The sequence below is a fragment of the Symphalangus syndactylus genome, chromosome 2 (genome assembly GCF_028878055.3).
Source record: "Symphalangus syndactylus isolate Jambi chromosome 2, NHGRI_mSymSyn1-v2.1_pri, whole genome shotgun sequence".
Taxonomy (NCBI): Eukaryota; Metazoa; Chordata; class Mammalia; order Primates; family Hylobatidae; genus Symphalangus; species Symphalangus syndactylus.
Window position 1 is genome coordinate 22,069,438 of NC_072424.2, and position 17,326 is coordinate 22,086,763.

The 17,326-nt window shown below is 33.9% G+C and overlaps 1 protein-coding gene across 4 annotated transcripts in view; it reads right to left on the reverse strand.

The window, feature by feature from the left end:
• Positions 1-2,527: 2,527 nt before the first annotated feature.
• Positions 2,528-17,326, reverse strand: part of CCDC172 (coiled-coil domain containing 172) — a 55,524-nt gene continuing 40,725 nt past the window's right edge. For all 4 annotated transcript variants that reach the window (XM_055242753.2, XM_055242770.2, XM_055242762.2 and 1 more), the window contains 2 exons: positions 4,045-4,132; positions 2,528-3,237 (listed from right to left, as the gene is read on the reverse strand). In XM_055242753.2, the coding sequence (XP_055098728.1) occupies positions 3,202-3,237; positions 4,045-4,132 (124 nt within the window). In that variant the 3' untranslated portion in view covers positions 2,528-3,201. The remainder of the gene's footprint in view (positions 3,238-4,044; positions 4,133-17,326) is intronic.

Below are 17,326 nucleotides of genomic sequence, written 5' to 3' on the forward strand. Positions count from 1 at the left end.
GCAGAAAATTTCGCAGCAAACTGTCTATACATTTTAATATTATCCTCAGTGGAGTACTGAGAGAAAGTTGCTTCTCAAAGAACTTGAGTTACATTAAAGAACTATGGTGGCAAGCCACAAACCTCAGAGCAGTATCAGTGTTACTTTGGGTTAGTTTGTGTTTTGATCATAACTAAGTACACGGAAAATTTAATGAACTTACTTAATGAATGGACATTCGTTTAAAAATTGCCTTTCTGTATAGCCAAAGTCTTACTTCCAGAGTAACTGAATTCAGTCTGAGACATATTTTTACCCAGATAAATTCAGTTAATTTTCTTACTTATGAGTTTTATGACTTACTAATTCCTTAAAAAAACCCCTAAAAACAGACTTAATCTACTGCTAATATTTTATCTTGATGTACAGTTTAGTTTCACACACTGTGATTTCTATTGATTGCTGTATTTCCTTTGTTTCAGATAACTTGTTCCTTTAATTACATTGATTCTAATCGTTCTGTTATTTTGATTGGTATCACATGGATACTGCTTTCTATTACTCTATCATGCAGTGCTAAAATAATTATTTGATTATATGAGAATGAGTTTAAATCTTAGATTATGCATTTTAAGCATTTTAAAATAATAAAAGTACCGAACCTTCAGTTTTATTCTCAAATTCAATTCATTTGAATACTGATTCTGTTACTGAATATTTAATCTAGATATTCTATATGACACACATGTGAAAGAACAGTTTTATCGGTAGCAGTTTATTCTGCATATATGCCATTGTGTTAGTAATTCAAATAGGTGGCCGATCTCTAGTTCACATTAATATTTTAGCTACAAAACCAATAATGAGCAAAAATGACTGGTAAGTGAAAGAAGCTTTATGTGTAAATTCTGCATATTAAATATATATAACAAAAGAGATTCACAGGACTTAGAATGCGGGTAGACAAATAGACTAAAATAAGACAGAACTGAGGTCATGACAAATCCCAATAACCATTTCCCGCTCTGTATTTGCATATAAAATATATTGCAATTCTCTGCCACCATTCATTTTTTTCTTCCTAAGCAAGAATAATTGATTACTAATTTAAATATTTAAAAAATTAGAAATTACTTTTGAAAATTGCAAATTATTTAAACACGAAGGAGAGTGTTTCAACTTTGCTAATTTCTGAAAAATAAGGGTGTTAACATATACAAAAAAAGCTATGTCTAAATAAGACTTGCTCTGAAATAAGACTTGCTTAGGCTCTGCTCTGAGATTTAGATAAACCTAAGTACTCTACCTTAACATTAATAGATAAATGAATTCAACTACAACTACAAAAGAAAGCATGGTTCTAACATTAGGCCTCAGTATTTTGAAATATATCCCCAAGTAAGTTTTCTTCCTTTCCCTAACCTGCTCCAATCTAGGGCCTTGTTGAATTGTTGCAATACACTTTTATTTGTGTTTTATTTGTGATTTGTTTTTAATTTCCATAGGTTATTGGGGAACAGGTGGTGTTTGGTTACATGAGTAAGTTCTTTAGTGGTGGTTTGTGAGATTTTGGTCCACCCATCACCTGAACAGTATACACTGCACCCAATTTGTAGTCTTTTATCCCTCACCCCCTTCCTACCCTTTCCCCCTGAGTCCCCAAAGTCCACTGTGTCACTCTTATGCCTTTGCATCCTCATAGCTTAGCTCCCACTTATGAGCGAGAACATACAATGTTTGGTTTTCCATTCCTGAGTTACTTCACTTAGAATAATATTCTCCAATCTCACCCAGGTCACTGTGAATGGCATTAATTCATTCCTTTTTAGGCTGAGTAGTATTCCATCGTATATATATTCCACAGTTTTTTATCCACTTGTTGACTGATGGGCATTTGGGCTGGTTCCATGTTTTTGCAATTGCGAATTGTGCTGCTATAAACATTCGTGTGCAAGTATCTTTTTCATATAATGACTTCAGGAATAGCTATTCTTATGTCAGTCAATACACTTTTAGACAATCGACTTTCTGTCTAGTCAGAAATGGTAACAGCAGACAGGTGATGTTGGAAATTTGGTAGCAATACTAAGTATGATCCAATCCTAACTACACTGTTTTCAGTTGCAGTGTTTCAGGCCACCAGAGAAAATGAATCCTGATGGCTGTTAAGGAGATCATGTACCTCATAATCCACTGGGGATTCATATCCCCATGGATAATTTGTTTCATTATAACCAACACTGGCATTAACCAGAAAATGGCTTCAGGTGTCCCAGACTTCATGGACACACAGTGAAAAGTAGGAAAACTTTTACAGATGAAGGTCCTCAGAGGAACTCTGTCAACAGACATTTTATGATTAGAGAATAATTAAAATGAAAGCAAGCACCTTTGTTAGTGGAAGTCGCACCAACACAACTGGGCCAATAAACTGAATGTTTCTTCCTATGTGTGTTTCATTGGACCCAAGGTAAACTACAACAAAAAATGAAAAGTAAAGTGTATCAGTCCATTCTCGCATTGCTATGAAGAAATACCTGAGACTGGGTAATTTATAAAGAACACAGGTTTAATTGTCCCATGGTTCCGCAGGCTGTACAGGAAGCATAGTGACTTCTGCTTCTAGGGAGGCCTCAGGAAGTTTCCAATCATGACTGAAGGCAAAGGGGGAGTGAGACATCGCATATGGTGGCAGCAGGAGCAAAGTGGAGAAGTGCTATACACTAATAAACGACTAGCTCTCAGGGGAACTGAAGGACAGTACCAAGAAGAATGGTGCTAAGCTATTCATGAGAAACCCACCCCCATGATCCGATCCCCTCCTATCAGGACCCACCTCCAACAGTGGGGATCACAATTCAACATGGGATTTGGGCGTGGACACAGATCCAAACCATATCATATAGATTAGAAAGAATAGGACAGCTTGAGGTTCAGGGGCATATAAGAAGCCTGGGAGCATGGTGTCTACTTCTTCTCCTTTTCCTTCCTTTAGAAACAAAATCAAACCACGGAAGAACTCTTAAAGTTTGAGTACGTAACAAGACAAAAATTAGCTTAAAGGGCTAATACATCATTTCTAGATATAACAGTTTGAATATTTTAAACCCCATATTTCCCACAAGGATCTGTTGTAACGGGTACCATTCATACATCTATCACAAAGATTTGATTCTCAGATATTCTGATGGAATCTCAGATGCCTGATCAATTCTCTGTAAGTTATTTGCTTTCCTGAAGATCTTTCTGTGCTAGTGTCTGAAAAGAAAACATAGTAATTACTCATGAGGAAAAATAAATTCTTAATAAAATAATTACATAAAATGTACCTAAATTTAATATGACAATAAATTCTGGGCATTTCTTAATTATATTTTTTATAAAAAATATAAATTCAAACATATTGAAACATTTTTGAACAAGAAAATGTTTACATAAAATAAACATGAAACAATATGCAATGTATCAAATTAAAACTACATTTTAAGAGAGTTTAAAGCTATTCATGTCTTTCACTAAAATAGAGTATGGCAAATACTGTGTTCATTTTATAAACAACCGAAGTAAGGGGTTAAAGCAATTTAAAGTGCTCCTACACAATCTGAAAATACGTTTCCGATAACTGAATTCAAGGTTTTTGAGATCATACAAATATGCAATAAGAAAGTTTTAGGATCAAATATAATAAAAGTATAATTTATGCCTATCAAAAACAAAAAGCTTTTAAGGCATTATGATAGTTAAATTTCCTTCAGTGCAGTAATCCTCTAATAACAGTTTCAGTAGAGGAAATGTTATGAGGTCAGATCTAAAGTTTTTTTTTAACTTAGTTTGAAATCATACATATTCTCTTTGAATATAATTTGCTTTGTGTAGCACCTAACTCTCCAGGAACTCAAAACACTTCATAGATTTATATCCTGTTTCTAGTTATCTTCATTATTGCTTTTTTGTTTTTTGCAGCGGGATTAAACACTAGTTCAGTGATTTGTACACCAGTAAAACCATTCTTACCAGTAGGTAAAATAATGCTGAACAAAAGTTAAACAATCAGTGATAACTTACCAACTCCAAAAATTCTATTTCTGTTTGGAGAGCTTCATAAACACTTTCCATGTCATCTTCCTTATAAAGTTCTAATTCTTTTTTAAGTCTATTTTAAAAGAAAATATCACCTATTAGTTTAATAATAAATTGTAATCGTATTACTGCACAGAGAGGGACAAGTTTGTAGCTTCTATAGTCAGAATTTCAAGTTAAGACTGAATAATTTGCATATTTTAATTATCTATAATTCCATAAAGACTATATAAAATTTTGCGGTAAAAATTTTCATAAATTAAGGTAGACTGACAAATAGACATTTAATATTTTTGTTGTTGTTGTTTTTTGAGACAGAGTCTCGCTCTGTCATCCAGGCTGGAGTACAGTGGTGTGATCTCGGCTCACTGCAACCTCTGCCTCCTGGGTTCAAGCGATTCTCTTGCCTCAGCATCTCAAGTAGCTGGGATTACAGGCACCTGCCACCACACTCAGCTAATTTTTGTATTTTTAGTAGAGATGGGGTTTCGCCATGTTGGCTAGGCTGGTCTTGAACTCCTGATCTCAAGTGATCCACCTGCCTGAACCTCCCAAAGTGCTGGGATTACAGGCGTGAGCCACCACGCCCAGCCGACATTTAATAATTTTATCATAACTAAAAGAACAACATGAGCTGGTGGATAAAAAATATATATTACTATGTCTTAACATCTTTTTTAGTCCTGGCCACTAGCAAACTGAATAAGCTTAGTTAAAACATTTAGCTTCTCTAAACCTCACCTGAAAACTTTTAAGTATACAAAAAAAAAAAAAAATGACCCTTGAGCTTTCTCCTTGATCTAAAATTAAACTATAACTTTATAATATACATGCATAATTAAAATATATCTTAATTTGGGAGTGAGAAAGCAACATCTTTTTTTCCCCAATTAAGTTTCTTTTCCCCAATTAAGTCTTTAATTTTTTGAATATTTTGAATTTTTTAACATGAAAAAACACATAAATTTTATTAACATGCATTGGGAATCACAAAAGAATAGGTTGGTTAGAACTGAAGAGGTTAGATTCAGGTTTATTACCCTCTTAATGAAGGAAAGGGGGTTTGGAGTTGTTAAAGTTTATGAGAGACTGCCGTTTGAAACGATCAAATCAAAATGGAGTTTCTGGAGCTAGGCGCCATGTGATCTATCTTGAAAATGGGCCAGTTTCCCAAAAAATAGGAGATTCACAGCAACCAATCAAAGGGGCCTTGAACCAACATAAGGCAGTCTCCTCTGAATTATGACTATAAGAAATTAACTTTGAAATGATTCTAGAAAAATCCAATTAAATGTTTATACTGAATTTTTTTTGTATTTTTGGTTTTTCTTTTTTATCAGACTTTTTATCAGTCCATATAGTCCATAGACTATATGGAAATATATGGGTGTAGTAATGGAAGATAACGGCTATTTTTATTAAAATCTATTTATGAGTACTCATCTTGGTATTGGCTCTGTCTTCAATGATAACAATACCTCCTCTCTCCCTGGAATTAGTGTGTCACCCTTCTCATGCCTTACTCTTAAGCAGATAAAGCCTAAAAGGGTAGAGAATTCTTCCTGTACCTATTGAGTATCAATTGCCAAGATAATCCCTATGACAATGCAGCATAATTTCAGGGTAGTATATTCTAGTCCCTTTAAAGCAAGGTCAGACAGGCAATAGAAACAATAACCTTAAACAGCCAATAACTGTACTAATATCATACAAGTTTGATGATTATAAATGTGCTCTGGAAATTTATTGCCAAATCAGCATGGACTTTGAGGAATTTTTTAAAAATTATTTTATGCCTGTATTTAATGTGGAAAATAGTAAAAATAAGTCTTCCATTTCTGGCATTATGACTAGCATTTTTTTCTGAAAAGAAAAACATAAACAAAAGCTAGGAGCTGTGGCTGAAGAGGTAGAAAGCTAGAGCCTGGAATTGGGCAGCTAGGAGATTAAAGCTGCCCTGAGGAAAAACATTGCTCTCCCAAACCTAAGCAACTCCTGGGCCAGCAACAAAGTGAGAAGTGTAGATCAGTTTGAACCTTTGTTGAGCCCTGACCCTAAAGGGGAAGCTGAAGGAGTTGTAAGATCAGTGGCATTTCCTGGATGCCAACAGACGCAAAAGAAAATCTTCTCTATGGCTGCATAGTATTCCATGGTGTATATGTGCCACATTTTCTTTATCCAAATGCCCATCATTGATGGTTCCAAGTCTTTGCTATTGTGAACAGTGCTGCAGTAAACATATGTGTGCATGTGTCTTTATAGTAGAATGATTTATAATCCTTTGGCTATATAATACCCAGTAATGGGATTGCTGAGTCAAATGGTATTTCTAGTTCTAGATCCTTGAGGAATCGCCATACTGTATTCCACAATGGTTGAACTAGTTTACACTCCCACTAACAGTGTAAAAGTGTTCCTATTTTTCCATGTCCTCTCCAGCATCTGTTTCCTGACTTTTTAATGATCACCGTTCTAACTGGCGTGAGATGGTATCTCATTGTGGTTTTGATTTGCATTTCTCTAATGACCAGTGATAATGAGCTTTTTTTCATATCTGTTGGCTGCATAAATGTCTTCTTTTGAGAAGTGTCTGTTCATATCCTTGGCCCACTTTTTGATGGGGTTGTTTGTTTTTTTCTTGTAAACTTAACTTCTTTGTAGATTCTGCATATTAGCCCTTTGTCAGATGGGATGAGTTCATGTTCTTTGCAGGGACATGGATGAAGCTGGAAACCATCATTCTCAGCAAACTAACACAACAACAGAAAACCAAACACCACATGTTCTCACTCATAAGTGGGAGCTGAACAATGAGAATACGTGGACACAGGGAGGGGAACATCACATACTGGGGCCTGTCGGGGGTGGGGGGCAAGGGAAGGGATAGCATTAGGAGAAACACCTAATGTAGATGATGGGTTGATGGGTGCAGCAAACCACCATGGCACGTGTATACCTATATAACAAATCTGCACGTTCCGCACATGTACCCCAGAACTTAAAGTATAATAATAATAATAAAAAGAAAATCTTTTCTAAAGGAAACCTTAACAAATTGAGACCTACAGGCCTCTCATAGATTGAGAACAATGAGTTTGCAGCAAAAATTCGTGAAGCACCCAACAAGGAAAGCCATTATAAAGTAAAAGCAGAGACAGGAAGCAATAGCTTACACCCAGGCTATTCACAAAACTACAGACTATTCACAAAATAAAATGTCCAATGGCTAATAAAAATAGGAAATGGTATTAAATTTCATTCTGAATCAGGGAAATACAAAGAAAAGCATAAGGAAATACCATTAAACATTCACCAGAATATCTAAAATGAAAGATAGGCAATACCAGGTGTTGATAAGGATAGGAAGAAACTAGAACTTCCAGACTGCTAGTACAGGATATTGCTTTCCATTCTTTTTTTTTTTTTTTTTTAACATATCTACTTCTTTATATTTAAAGTGAGTTTCTTGTGGAAACTGTATAGTTGTGTCTTACTCTTTTATCTAATGTAATAATCTGTCTTTTACTTGGCATATTTAGACCATTTTCATTTAATATCATTATTCATATGGCTAAATTAAAAATATGATTTTTCTACTCATTTTCTATTTGTCCTATCTGTGCTTTGCTCTTTTCGTTCCCTCTCTTTCTACATGCTTTTGGACTTTTTTATATAATTACATTTTATCTCCTCTATTGACTTATTACTTATACTTACTATAGTCCCCCTTTATCCCTGGGGGCTACATGCTCCAGTACTCTCAGTGGACACCTAAAACTGCAGACAGTACTGAACTCTCTATATGCTATGATTTTTCCTCTACATATATACCTATGATAAAGTTTAATTTATAAATTAGGCACAGAGATATTATCAACAATACCTAATAATAAAATAGAACAATTATGACAATATACTGTACTAAAAGTTATATGAATGTAGTCTCTCTCTCTTTCTCTCAAGATATCTTATTGCAGTGTAGATCTTAGCAACCTCAGCATACAATTTTTTTCCTTTCCTTATTAAGTCAAAAACTTTCATCTTTTCACTTACAGGAAGCACTTTACACCTTCTTTTTGGCATATATGAATTGCCAGCATCACTACTCCTGTGATTTGGGCCCATCATTAAGTGTAATAAGGGTTACCACAAAGACTGTGATAGCACGACAGTCGATATGATAACTCAGATGACTATGAAATGACTAGCAGGCAGGTAGCATATACAGTGCAGATACACTGGACAAAAGGATGATTTATGTCCAGGGCAGAATGGGGCAGAACTGCACAGGAGTTCATCATGCTACTCAGAATGGTGTGCAAGTTAGAATTGTGTATTTATGAAATTTTTCATTTAATATTTTGGAACCATGGGTGAATGTGGGTAACTGGAACTGCAGAAAGAAACTGCAAATAAGGGCGGGACTATTGTATTTTTTGAAGTTGTAATGCTTGCATATGGGTTAATACACATCTTCAATTTATTACTGTGTACTCTCAAGTAATATAACACTGCTTTACTTGGCCAGATGGCAGTGGCTCATGCCTGTAATCCCAACACTTTGGGAGGCCAAGGTGGGCAGATCACTTGAAGCCAGGAGTTCAAGACCGACCTGGCCAACATGGGGAAAACCCGTCTCTATTAAAAATACAAAAATTAGCCAGGTGTGGTGGCACACGCCTGTAATCTCAGCTACTTGGGTGGCTGAGGCATGAGAATAGCTTGAAACCCGGAGGTGGAGGTTACAGTGAGCCAAGATCGTGCCACTGCACTCCAGTCTGGGCAACAAAGAGAGACTCTGTCTCAAAAAAATAAAAAAGAAATAACACTTGCTACACTTACAGGATAAGAAACTTAAAACAGTTTATTTCCAATTTCTCCCTCCCCTTTTTTGTTCAGTCATCATCATACATTTTTGTTTTTACATATGCTATAAACCTAAAATATATTCCTACTTTTTTGCTTTTGTCACTTATTTGTTACATCAGTTAAAAGTGAAAAAGGGGCCTTTATATTTATCTTCATTTTCATTTCTAATTTTATATTTATCTTCATTATCTTTCATTTATTTATTTATTTTTAAGTAGAGATGGGGTCTCTCTATGTTGTCCAGGGTGGTCTCAAACTCCAGGGCTCAAACTCCTGGACTCAAGCTATCTGCCCACTTCAACCTCTCAAAGTACTGGGATTGCAGGTGTGAGCCACCATGCCCGGCCCATTTGAACCATTTCTGGAGTTTTATTATTTCTTTGCATAGCTCCAAATTTTTATCTGGTATAGTCCTTCTTTCTGAAAAACTTATACAGCCCTTTTTTAAATGTAGTCCGTTTGCAAGAAATTCAATCAACTTGAGTTTGTCTAAAAATATCTGTATTTGCCTCCATTTGCGAAAGGGTTTTTCACTGACAATTCTGAGCTGGCAGCTCTTACTTTCATTCTTTAGGATGTCATTCCCTTGTCTTCTGGTTTGCATGATTTCTGATGAGAAGTCTTGTATAATTATTATCTTCATTTCTTTTTATATAATGTCTTTGTGTCTTTTCTCTTTCTGCCTTCCTTCCTGATTTTCTCTTTATCTTTATTTTTCAGAGGTTCAAATATGATGTGTATAGATGTTTGCTTTTCTTCTTTAATGCTGCTTGGGGCTCTCTGAGCTTCTTGTATCTGTGCTCTAAAGTATTTCATTATTTTTGTAGAATTCTCTACCATTATTACTGACAAATGAACAAATATAATCTCAAATGCACTATGGTAAATCTAAAAACCCAGACTGAAGAGGATACATAGCATATTATTCCATTTGTACGACATATTGGAAAAAGCAAAACTAGGAAAACAGATCAGGGGCTGGGGCTGGAACACAGGCACTGAGTATAAATAGGCAGGAGGGTACATTCTGGGATCATCAAACTATTCTCTATCTTGATTGCAGTGGTGGTTACGTAACTGATTATTTTTGCCAATTCACTGTATACTAAAAGGTAAATTTTCTGTACGTAAGTTTTAAAAAAGGCAATGACAGAAGTCAAATTTCCTATAAAACAACAATTAAATTTTTTTAATTCAAAATTTTTAAGTTTCCAAAAGGAAAAATAATGCAAAAAAGACCTCTCAATACGAAAACCAAATAAAACCACCTATAAGTTACGTATACAAGCTAAGAAGGAAATAGACGATTTTGCAAAACTTGAAATTACATGTAAGCAGGGAAATAAACATCTAACTTCAGCTCTGAAGCCTACACCAATGCAGAAAGAGTTAAGTAACCATTCTGTGGTAGAGAGAAGAAAGGAAAAAGGGTGCCTAAGGGGGACGAAATACAGATTAAATGACTCTCAGAAAGTGAAAGTCCTTCCCCGTGTGGGGAAACACTGAGAGAAGGTCTGAGGCCTCACAGTTGAAAGTAATGGCTTCTGTAGGGCAGAAGAAGTTTGTTTAAATCAGTGGCTCTCTTATCTTTTGGGTACAGACAGTGGTGGTTTTTTATTTAATGATGTTCTTTTTGTCTTTCCAGTGCTTTTCATTTCCATTTCTTGATTCCTTCTTGTCTTTAAATGTTACAGCCCCTGCAGATTTGTCTATTTGTCACCCAATAACCATAGCTGAAATGAAGAAAGTTTTTGTTTTGTTTTGCTGATGAAGTTTTTTAAAAACTGCATTATGAACAAAAAGCAAAAATACTTTGAGACACCAGATAATCCAAAAACTATAAAAATTGATCTAAAGTATAAATATATAAGGAAAACAGTGAATTTCTTTTCCTGAAGCAAGCATAACATTGAAGCAGACCTGATCAAGATAGTGAATACATATACACACACATACACATGTCTATGAATACTAATGCAAAAATTATAAATAAAATATTAGTAAAAAGAATCCAATACCACATTTAATAAATAATATACTAAGATCTATTAGGATTTGTTCTAGGAATTAATGTATGGTTAAATATTAGAAATTCATTAATATAATTGACCATATTAATATTTCCAAGGGAAAAATAATATGATTATCTTCAGAGGTGCTGAAAGGGTGTTTAAAATATTAAAACCTATCCCTGACATAAAAAACTTTCAATAAAATCAGAATTAATAGATATTATTTTTACCCAATAAAAAAATGCATACGTCAATCCCAAAGTAAGCAGCTTATTGCTGGGGAAACACTAGAGTCAATCTCCTTAAGGTCAGGAATAAGGATGCCCATTACCTTTATTACTTTTTAATATTAAGTTAGAAGAACTAGTCATTAAAATTAGTCTAGAGAAAATAATTAGAGGCATAAGAGTTTGAGAGACAGTTATTTTAATTTTCTGGTAATATGACAATATAACTGAAAACTCAAAAATATCAATGAATAAAAAATTCAAATAATAAAATAATTTAGTAAGGTAACAAGATATAAAATTAGCATACAAAATAGCCTTCATTTTCATCAATAATGACTAACATGACTTTCTTTCATAGGACATCATAAAAATGTTAATGATTTCTACATTAAATCAGATCGAATATGATCCTGAAAAAAATACAAATTTTTTCCTTGGTGCTAGGCAAATTGATCCTAAAGTTTATATGGAAAAAAATAAACATTCAAATAAGACTCTTTAATGTTTTTCCTTTTAGGAAAGCCCTGAGAAAGAAAAAAAAAAGAGGAGTGACTAGCCCTACCAACCACTAAATCCTACTATTTCTCTTTTATAGTTAAAACAGTGCAGTACTGGCATATAAATAGAACAGTGGGATATAGTAGAAGACAGACAGAGTCCAGTATAAATGGAAATCTAGTAAATAATAGAGATGACACCTCAAACCACTGGGAAAACGACATAGACTTTTCATTAAATTGTGTTGAGAAAACTGGATAGTCATTTGCAAATGGATGTAAATGGATTGCCAAAGCTAAAGTTGGATCTACATTACACAGCATATACAAGAATACCCTCAAAATGGATCACAGATTTAAATGTAAAAAATGAAACCATACAAGGTCAAAGTGAAAGCATCAATAAATTATTCGATAAACTGGGTGTAGGTAAAGACTTTTAAACTATTGCTCAAAACACAAATGCAATAAAAGAAAAGAGTATTAAATTCAATTATGTTTAAAAGGTTGTGTAGCAAAAACCACTGTAAGTAAAGTTCAAAGATAAATGACAAACCATAAGAAAATATTTGCCACATATGTCACAGATAAAGGACTAATCTCCATAATATATAAATAAATTTTCTAATCAGGGACAAAAAAAGACCAAAACCCTGATAGAAAAATGGGAAAAAGTCATAGAGAGGTAGTTAAAAAAACAATTTACAAATAGTCCTTAAAGGCATAAAGAAACACTCAAATTCACTCATAATAAAGAGTTGCAAATATACTACACACGAATATTGTTTCTCATCTATCACACTGGCAAAACTTCAAAAACTTGACAAAAAACTCTTCTGGCAAGATTATGGGAAAAACTGTGCTCCAACATTGCTAGAGGAAATTCAAAATGGTATGACCTCAATGGAGGAGAATGTGGCAAGATCCAACAAAACTACATTTGCATTTTCCCTTTGACACTGCCACTCCATATCCAGTAAGATACTGTATAAATACAAAACAACATATACACAAGATTATTTATTGCAGCATTATTTGTAATCACAAAATATTGGAAACAATGTGTCTATTCATATGAGACTGGTTGCATAAACTGTAGTACATCTATTACAATGAGGTATTATATAGCTATAAAAATGAAGATAATCTCTTTTAACCATTATAAAATGAATTCCAGGATATATTGTTAAATAAAAAATGGAAAGATACAAAAGACTATATACAGTGTGTTAACACTGGTGAAAGAGAAAGGGATATAAGAATATATAACTAAATATCTGTTTATTTTTGGAAAAAGAAACACAGGAAGGATGAATCAAAAACTAGCGAAAACGGTAACCTACAGCAGTGAGTGAAAATGCAGTAGGATAGAGAATGGAATGAAACGCCTCTGGATGTATCTTTTTATATACTTTTGCTCTTGAATTATGTTGATGTTTTACTTATTTATCAAATAAAATTCAATCAATAAAGCTGAGAAAAAGAGCCCTAAAGTTAGACGAAAAGAACACTTGAGTTAAACACAAATGGAAATGAATAAGCCTAACTGCATTTCAAATTTATAATCATAGGAAAAAATTAAAAAGAATTAAAGTGATTTTTGAACACAATAGTCTATTCACCCTCAGTGGGATGTGTAGTAAGGCACTAAGAATTACAGAGAAATCTTATACTTTATTTAGCAGGCTTGTTGTTAGTGGGGGTACATGGCTAGTAATTCTAAAATTATTTTGTGATATTTGTAGGATTTAGGATATTAATAATTACATTGATATAATTGAGAACCAGAGTTTTAACTAGAAAGAAGATATGCATACAGAACGGAGGGAGGAGAAGAAAAACCCAGTCATTTTGGATTAGAGTTGGAGGAGATTGTGTAAATTTACCATTTAAAAATGGTAATTTTAGTTGTGTCCACTTAAAGTGCTTAGAAGCAATGACATCCAGTAGCAATGAGCACATCTAGTATTGTGGTCTGAGTTTCTAAATACTATTCCCAACTCAAAGATAATAGGGCTTCTTGAAAAAAATAATTGGTTCCAGGATTGAGGGAGGTATGTATAAGAAGAGCCTGGAACACCTTCTTGCACCAGAAAGAACGTGATTTTTAAAAAAACAACAGAAATCAATTTCAGAGGGATTGCCTCTGGCCAAATTTGGGAAAATTGGAGTATCAAAAATAATAATGACAGTAATGGATTATGACACATGTAACTTTAAAAGGTGCATGAGTACATAGAGAATTTTTTTTTTTAAGGAGAAATAAAAAGGGTGGGGGAAGGAAGGGAAAAAGAAACCTCTTTTTAAAAGAATTTTACCAATTAATAAATAAAGAATGCCATGATTAGAAATTACCATTTTGCAGCCACCATTGTAATAACTGATTCAAGGAGGAATCATTAGTGGACAATAAATGGTTGAGAGAAGGGTTACTGGGGAAAGGATATGTACAAGGTATCAAAGGGTCATCCTATATATTACTTAGTACTACCAATGGAAAAATAGTACTTTCTCACCAGAAAAATCTGGCAGACACAATCTTAACTAAGGGATCAAACTTAACATTACCAAAAATGAAACAAACTGACATTATGTGCCTCCTGATATAATGCTCTGAAAAAGACACAATATCACTTACATAATATTCTTGCCAAAACAATTTAACTTGCATATAATCTCAAAGGAACAAATAAGTACAAATTGAAGAACATTCTACAAAACAACCAGCCTTGACACCTCAGAAAAAGTGTCAATTTAATGAAAGGAGAGGAATTGTTCTTGAATAAAAGAGCTTAGAAGAAAACATAATTTGTAATCCTCAGTTGGTTCCTAGGTATAAGAAAGAGAGAGAGAGAGGAGGAAGGGAAAGAAGACAAGAAAGAGAAAGAAAGGAAGTGAAAAAGAAGAAGAGTAACTATAATGAATACTATTAAGATAACAGGGGAAATATTAATATGGACTGTTAGATTATAGTACTGTAACAATGATAAATTTCCTGTTTGTTAATTTTCTAAGTGTGTTTTTTGTTTTTTTTTTTTTTGAGACGGAGTCTCGTTCTGTCTCCCAGGCTGCAAGCTCTACCTCCTGGGTTCACACCATTCTCCTGCCTCAGCCTCCCGAGTAGCTGGGACTACAGATGCCCGTCACCACGCCCAGCTAATTTTTTTGTACTTTTAGTAGAGACGGGATTTCACCGTGTTAGCCAGGATGGTCTCGATCTCCTGACCTTGTGATCTGCTCGTGTCAGCCTCCCAAAGTGCTGGGATTACAGGCATAAGCCACCGCACCTGGCCTCTAATTTTGTTAATTGACATAATAATTGCACATATTTTTGGGATACAGTGTGATGTTTTGATACATGTATACAATGTGCAACAGTCAAATCAGGGTATTTTGCATATCCATCACCTCATACTTTTATCATTACTTTATCATGAGAACATTCAAAATCCTCTCTTGTGGCTATTTTGAAATATACAGTAGAATATTGTTAACCAAGAAACAAAAATGTTAACTATAAAAAATGATTAAAAATTTCAACCATGGCAAAAGTAGGAACTCTTCAACTAGAACAGCCTAAAGCAAACAACAAAACCCCATAAACTTGGAGAAGATATTTTTAATTCATTAACAGAAAAAATTCACAATTATTGAAAGAGTAAAAATTTAAAACTTCTGGAAATTAATAGGAAAAAGACAAATTACTCAAACAATCTAGTAGAAAAATAAGAGTTACTTTACAGAAAAAATGCATGGGTCATAAACAGATGCAAAAGATGCTCAACCACATACGTACTCAGGACAAGGCCATTAGAGACCATGAAATACCATCTTATGTCCACAAGATTGGCAAAAACTAAAAAGTCTTTAAAAAGCATTGAAGAGGATGGAGATCGACAGGAAATTTCATAATGTGCTAATGAGAATATAAACTGGCTTAATCACACTGGAAAATAGTCTGTCCTCATCTTGTGAAGTTCAACATTTGCATGCCCTACACTCAGCAGTTCCAACAGGCATCTATCCTGGAACAACTCTTGCATATGTGCACCAGCATGTACACAGCAGCACTGCTGGTGATAGCAAAAATCTGGAAACAAACCAAATGTCCATTAAAAAGAGAAAAAAATATGCTATGGTCACACATCTACACTCGCCAACATGGGTAAATCTTAGAAAAAACATTGAATAAAATACAAATCCCAGATAGTATAATATAATTTTTACACAACTCAAAAACAAATACAAATAACCAATAGATTGTGCATGTATATATAGGATAGATGATAAATGCATGCTGTAAACTAAAGTTATTTATATAGTAAAATAAAGAAAATTATATATACACAAGTAAATGAATCACATTATAGAACGACATGCACAAGAAAATGAAATACAATATAGGACATCAACGATATCTGGGGTAATGAAGGGAGTATGGAATAAAAGAGAAGCCACAGCTAATGCAAGTTATTGGTAATATTCTAGTTTATTTCATGGATGATCATTTTTAGCTCATATTTAGCTCATATTTAGTTCATAGGTGCTCATTATATTAGAATACTTTAGAAATTACATATAGTTTACATATATTATTTTAAGGACCACTAGGGAATAAAAACATAATATTTATAATAAGGGTGGATGGTGAAATACCATATTCAGTCATACATCGCTTAACAACAGGAATATATTGTGAAAAATGCATGGTTAGGTGATTTTGTCATTGTATAAACATTATCAAATGAACTTACACAAACCTAGATTGGATAGCACACCAGACACCTAGGCTATAGGGTATAGCTGATGCTCATAGGTTACAAACCTGTACCGCATGTTACTGTACTGAATACTGTAGGCAACTGAAACACAATGGTAAGTATGTGTGTATCTACACATAGAAAAGGTGGAATAAAAAGTGCAGTCTTATAATCTAATGGGACCACTCTTAGATATGTGATATGCTGTTGATTGAAATGTCATTATGCAGCACATATGTATACTGAAGTTCACTGTGTTCTGTCTGAACTTTTAGGAATTTAATAGTAAATGCGAAATCTAAAGGAATGCTTAATAAGGGAAGATAAGTTACTAATTTTAAGCATCAGATATTTACACATGTATAAAAACCCTTGTAATAAATATTTTTAAAGAGTAAGTGGAAAGTTGAGAGTTACAATATACTATGGATGCTGCTATGAAATATACATAAACCTTTTTAATAAATTTATTTTTCAAATAAAATGGTAGAGATATTCCCACCATTCCATCAACACGTGCTCATCCATCTCTTCAGTTCAAATGGACTACAGGTTCTGTATGACTTCTCATGCCTATCAGAATTAGGTGGTAACCACTCACCCTTTTAGTTATCTAAAAATAAGAAGGAGAGACTGCTGAAATTAAGGAGGGCATTCGGAGCAAATTATAGGAAGTATTTCCCTATTTAGCATATAATCAAGCTGTAGAATTTAGATCTGCATTTAAAGAAAAGATTGCTGTTGCTAGCTTCAAAAGAGGCCAGATGATAATGGCATGAATATTAATACATTTGCAGCTAGCCAAAGCAATATAATGGTAAGTAGATCTCATGCTTCAGTGCATAGACTGATTGCCTACAGGAGTCAAGAAGGACTTCCCTCACTCACTGAACTAAGGG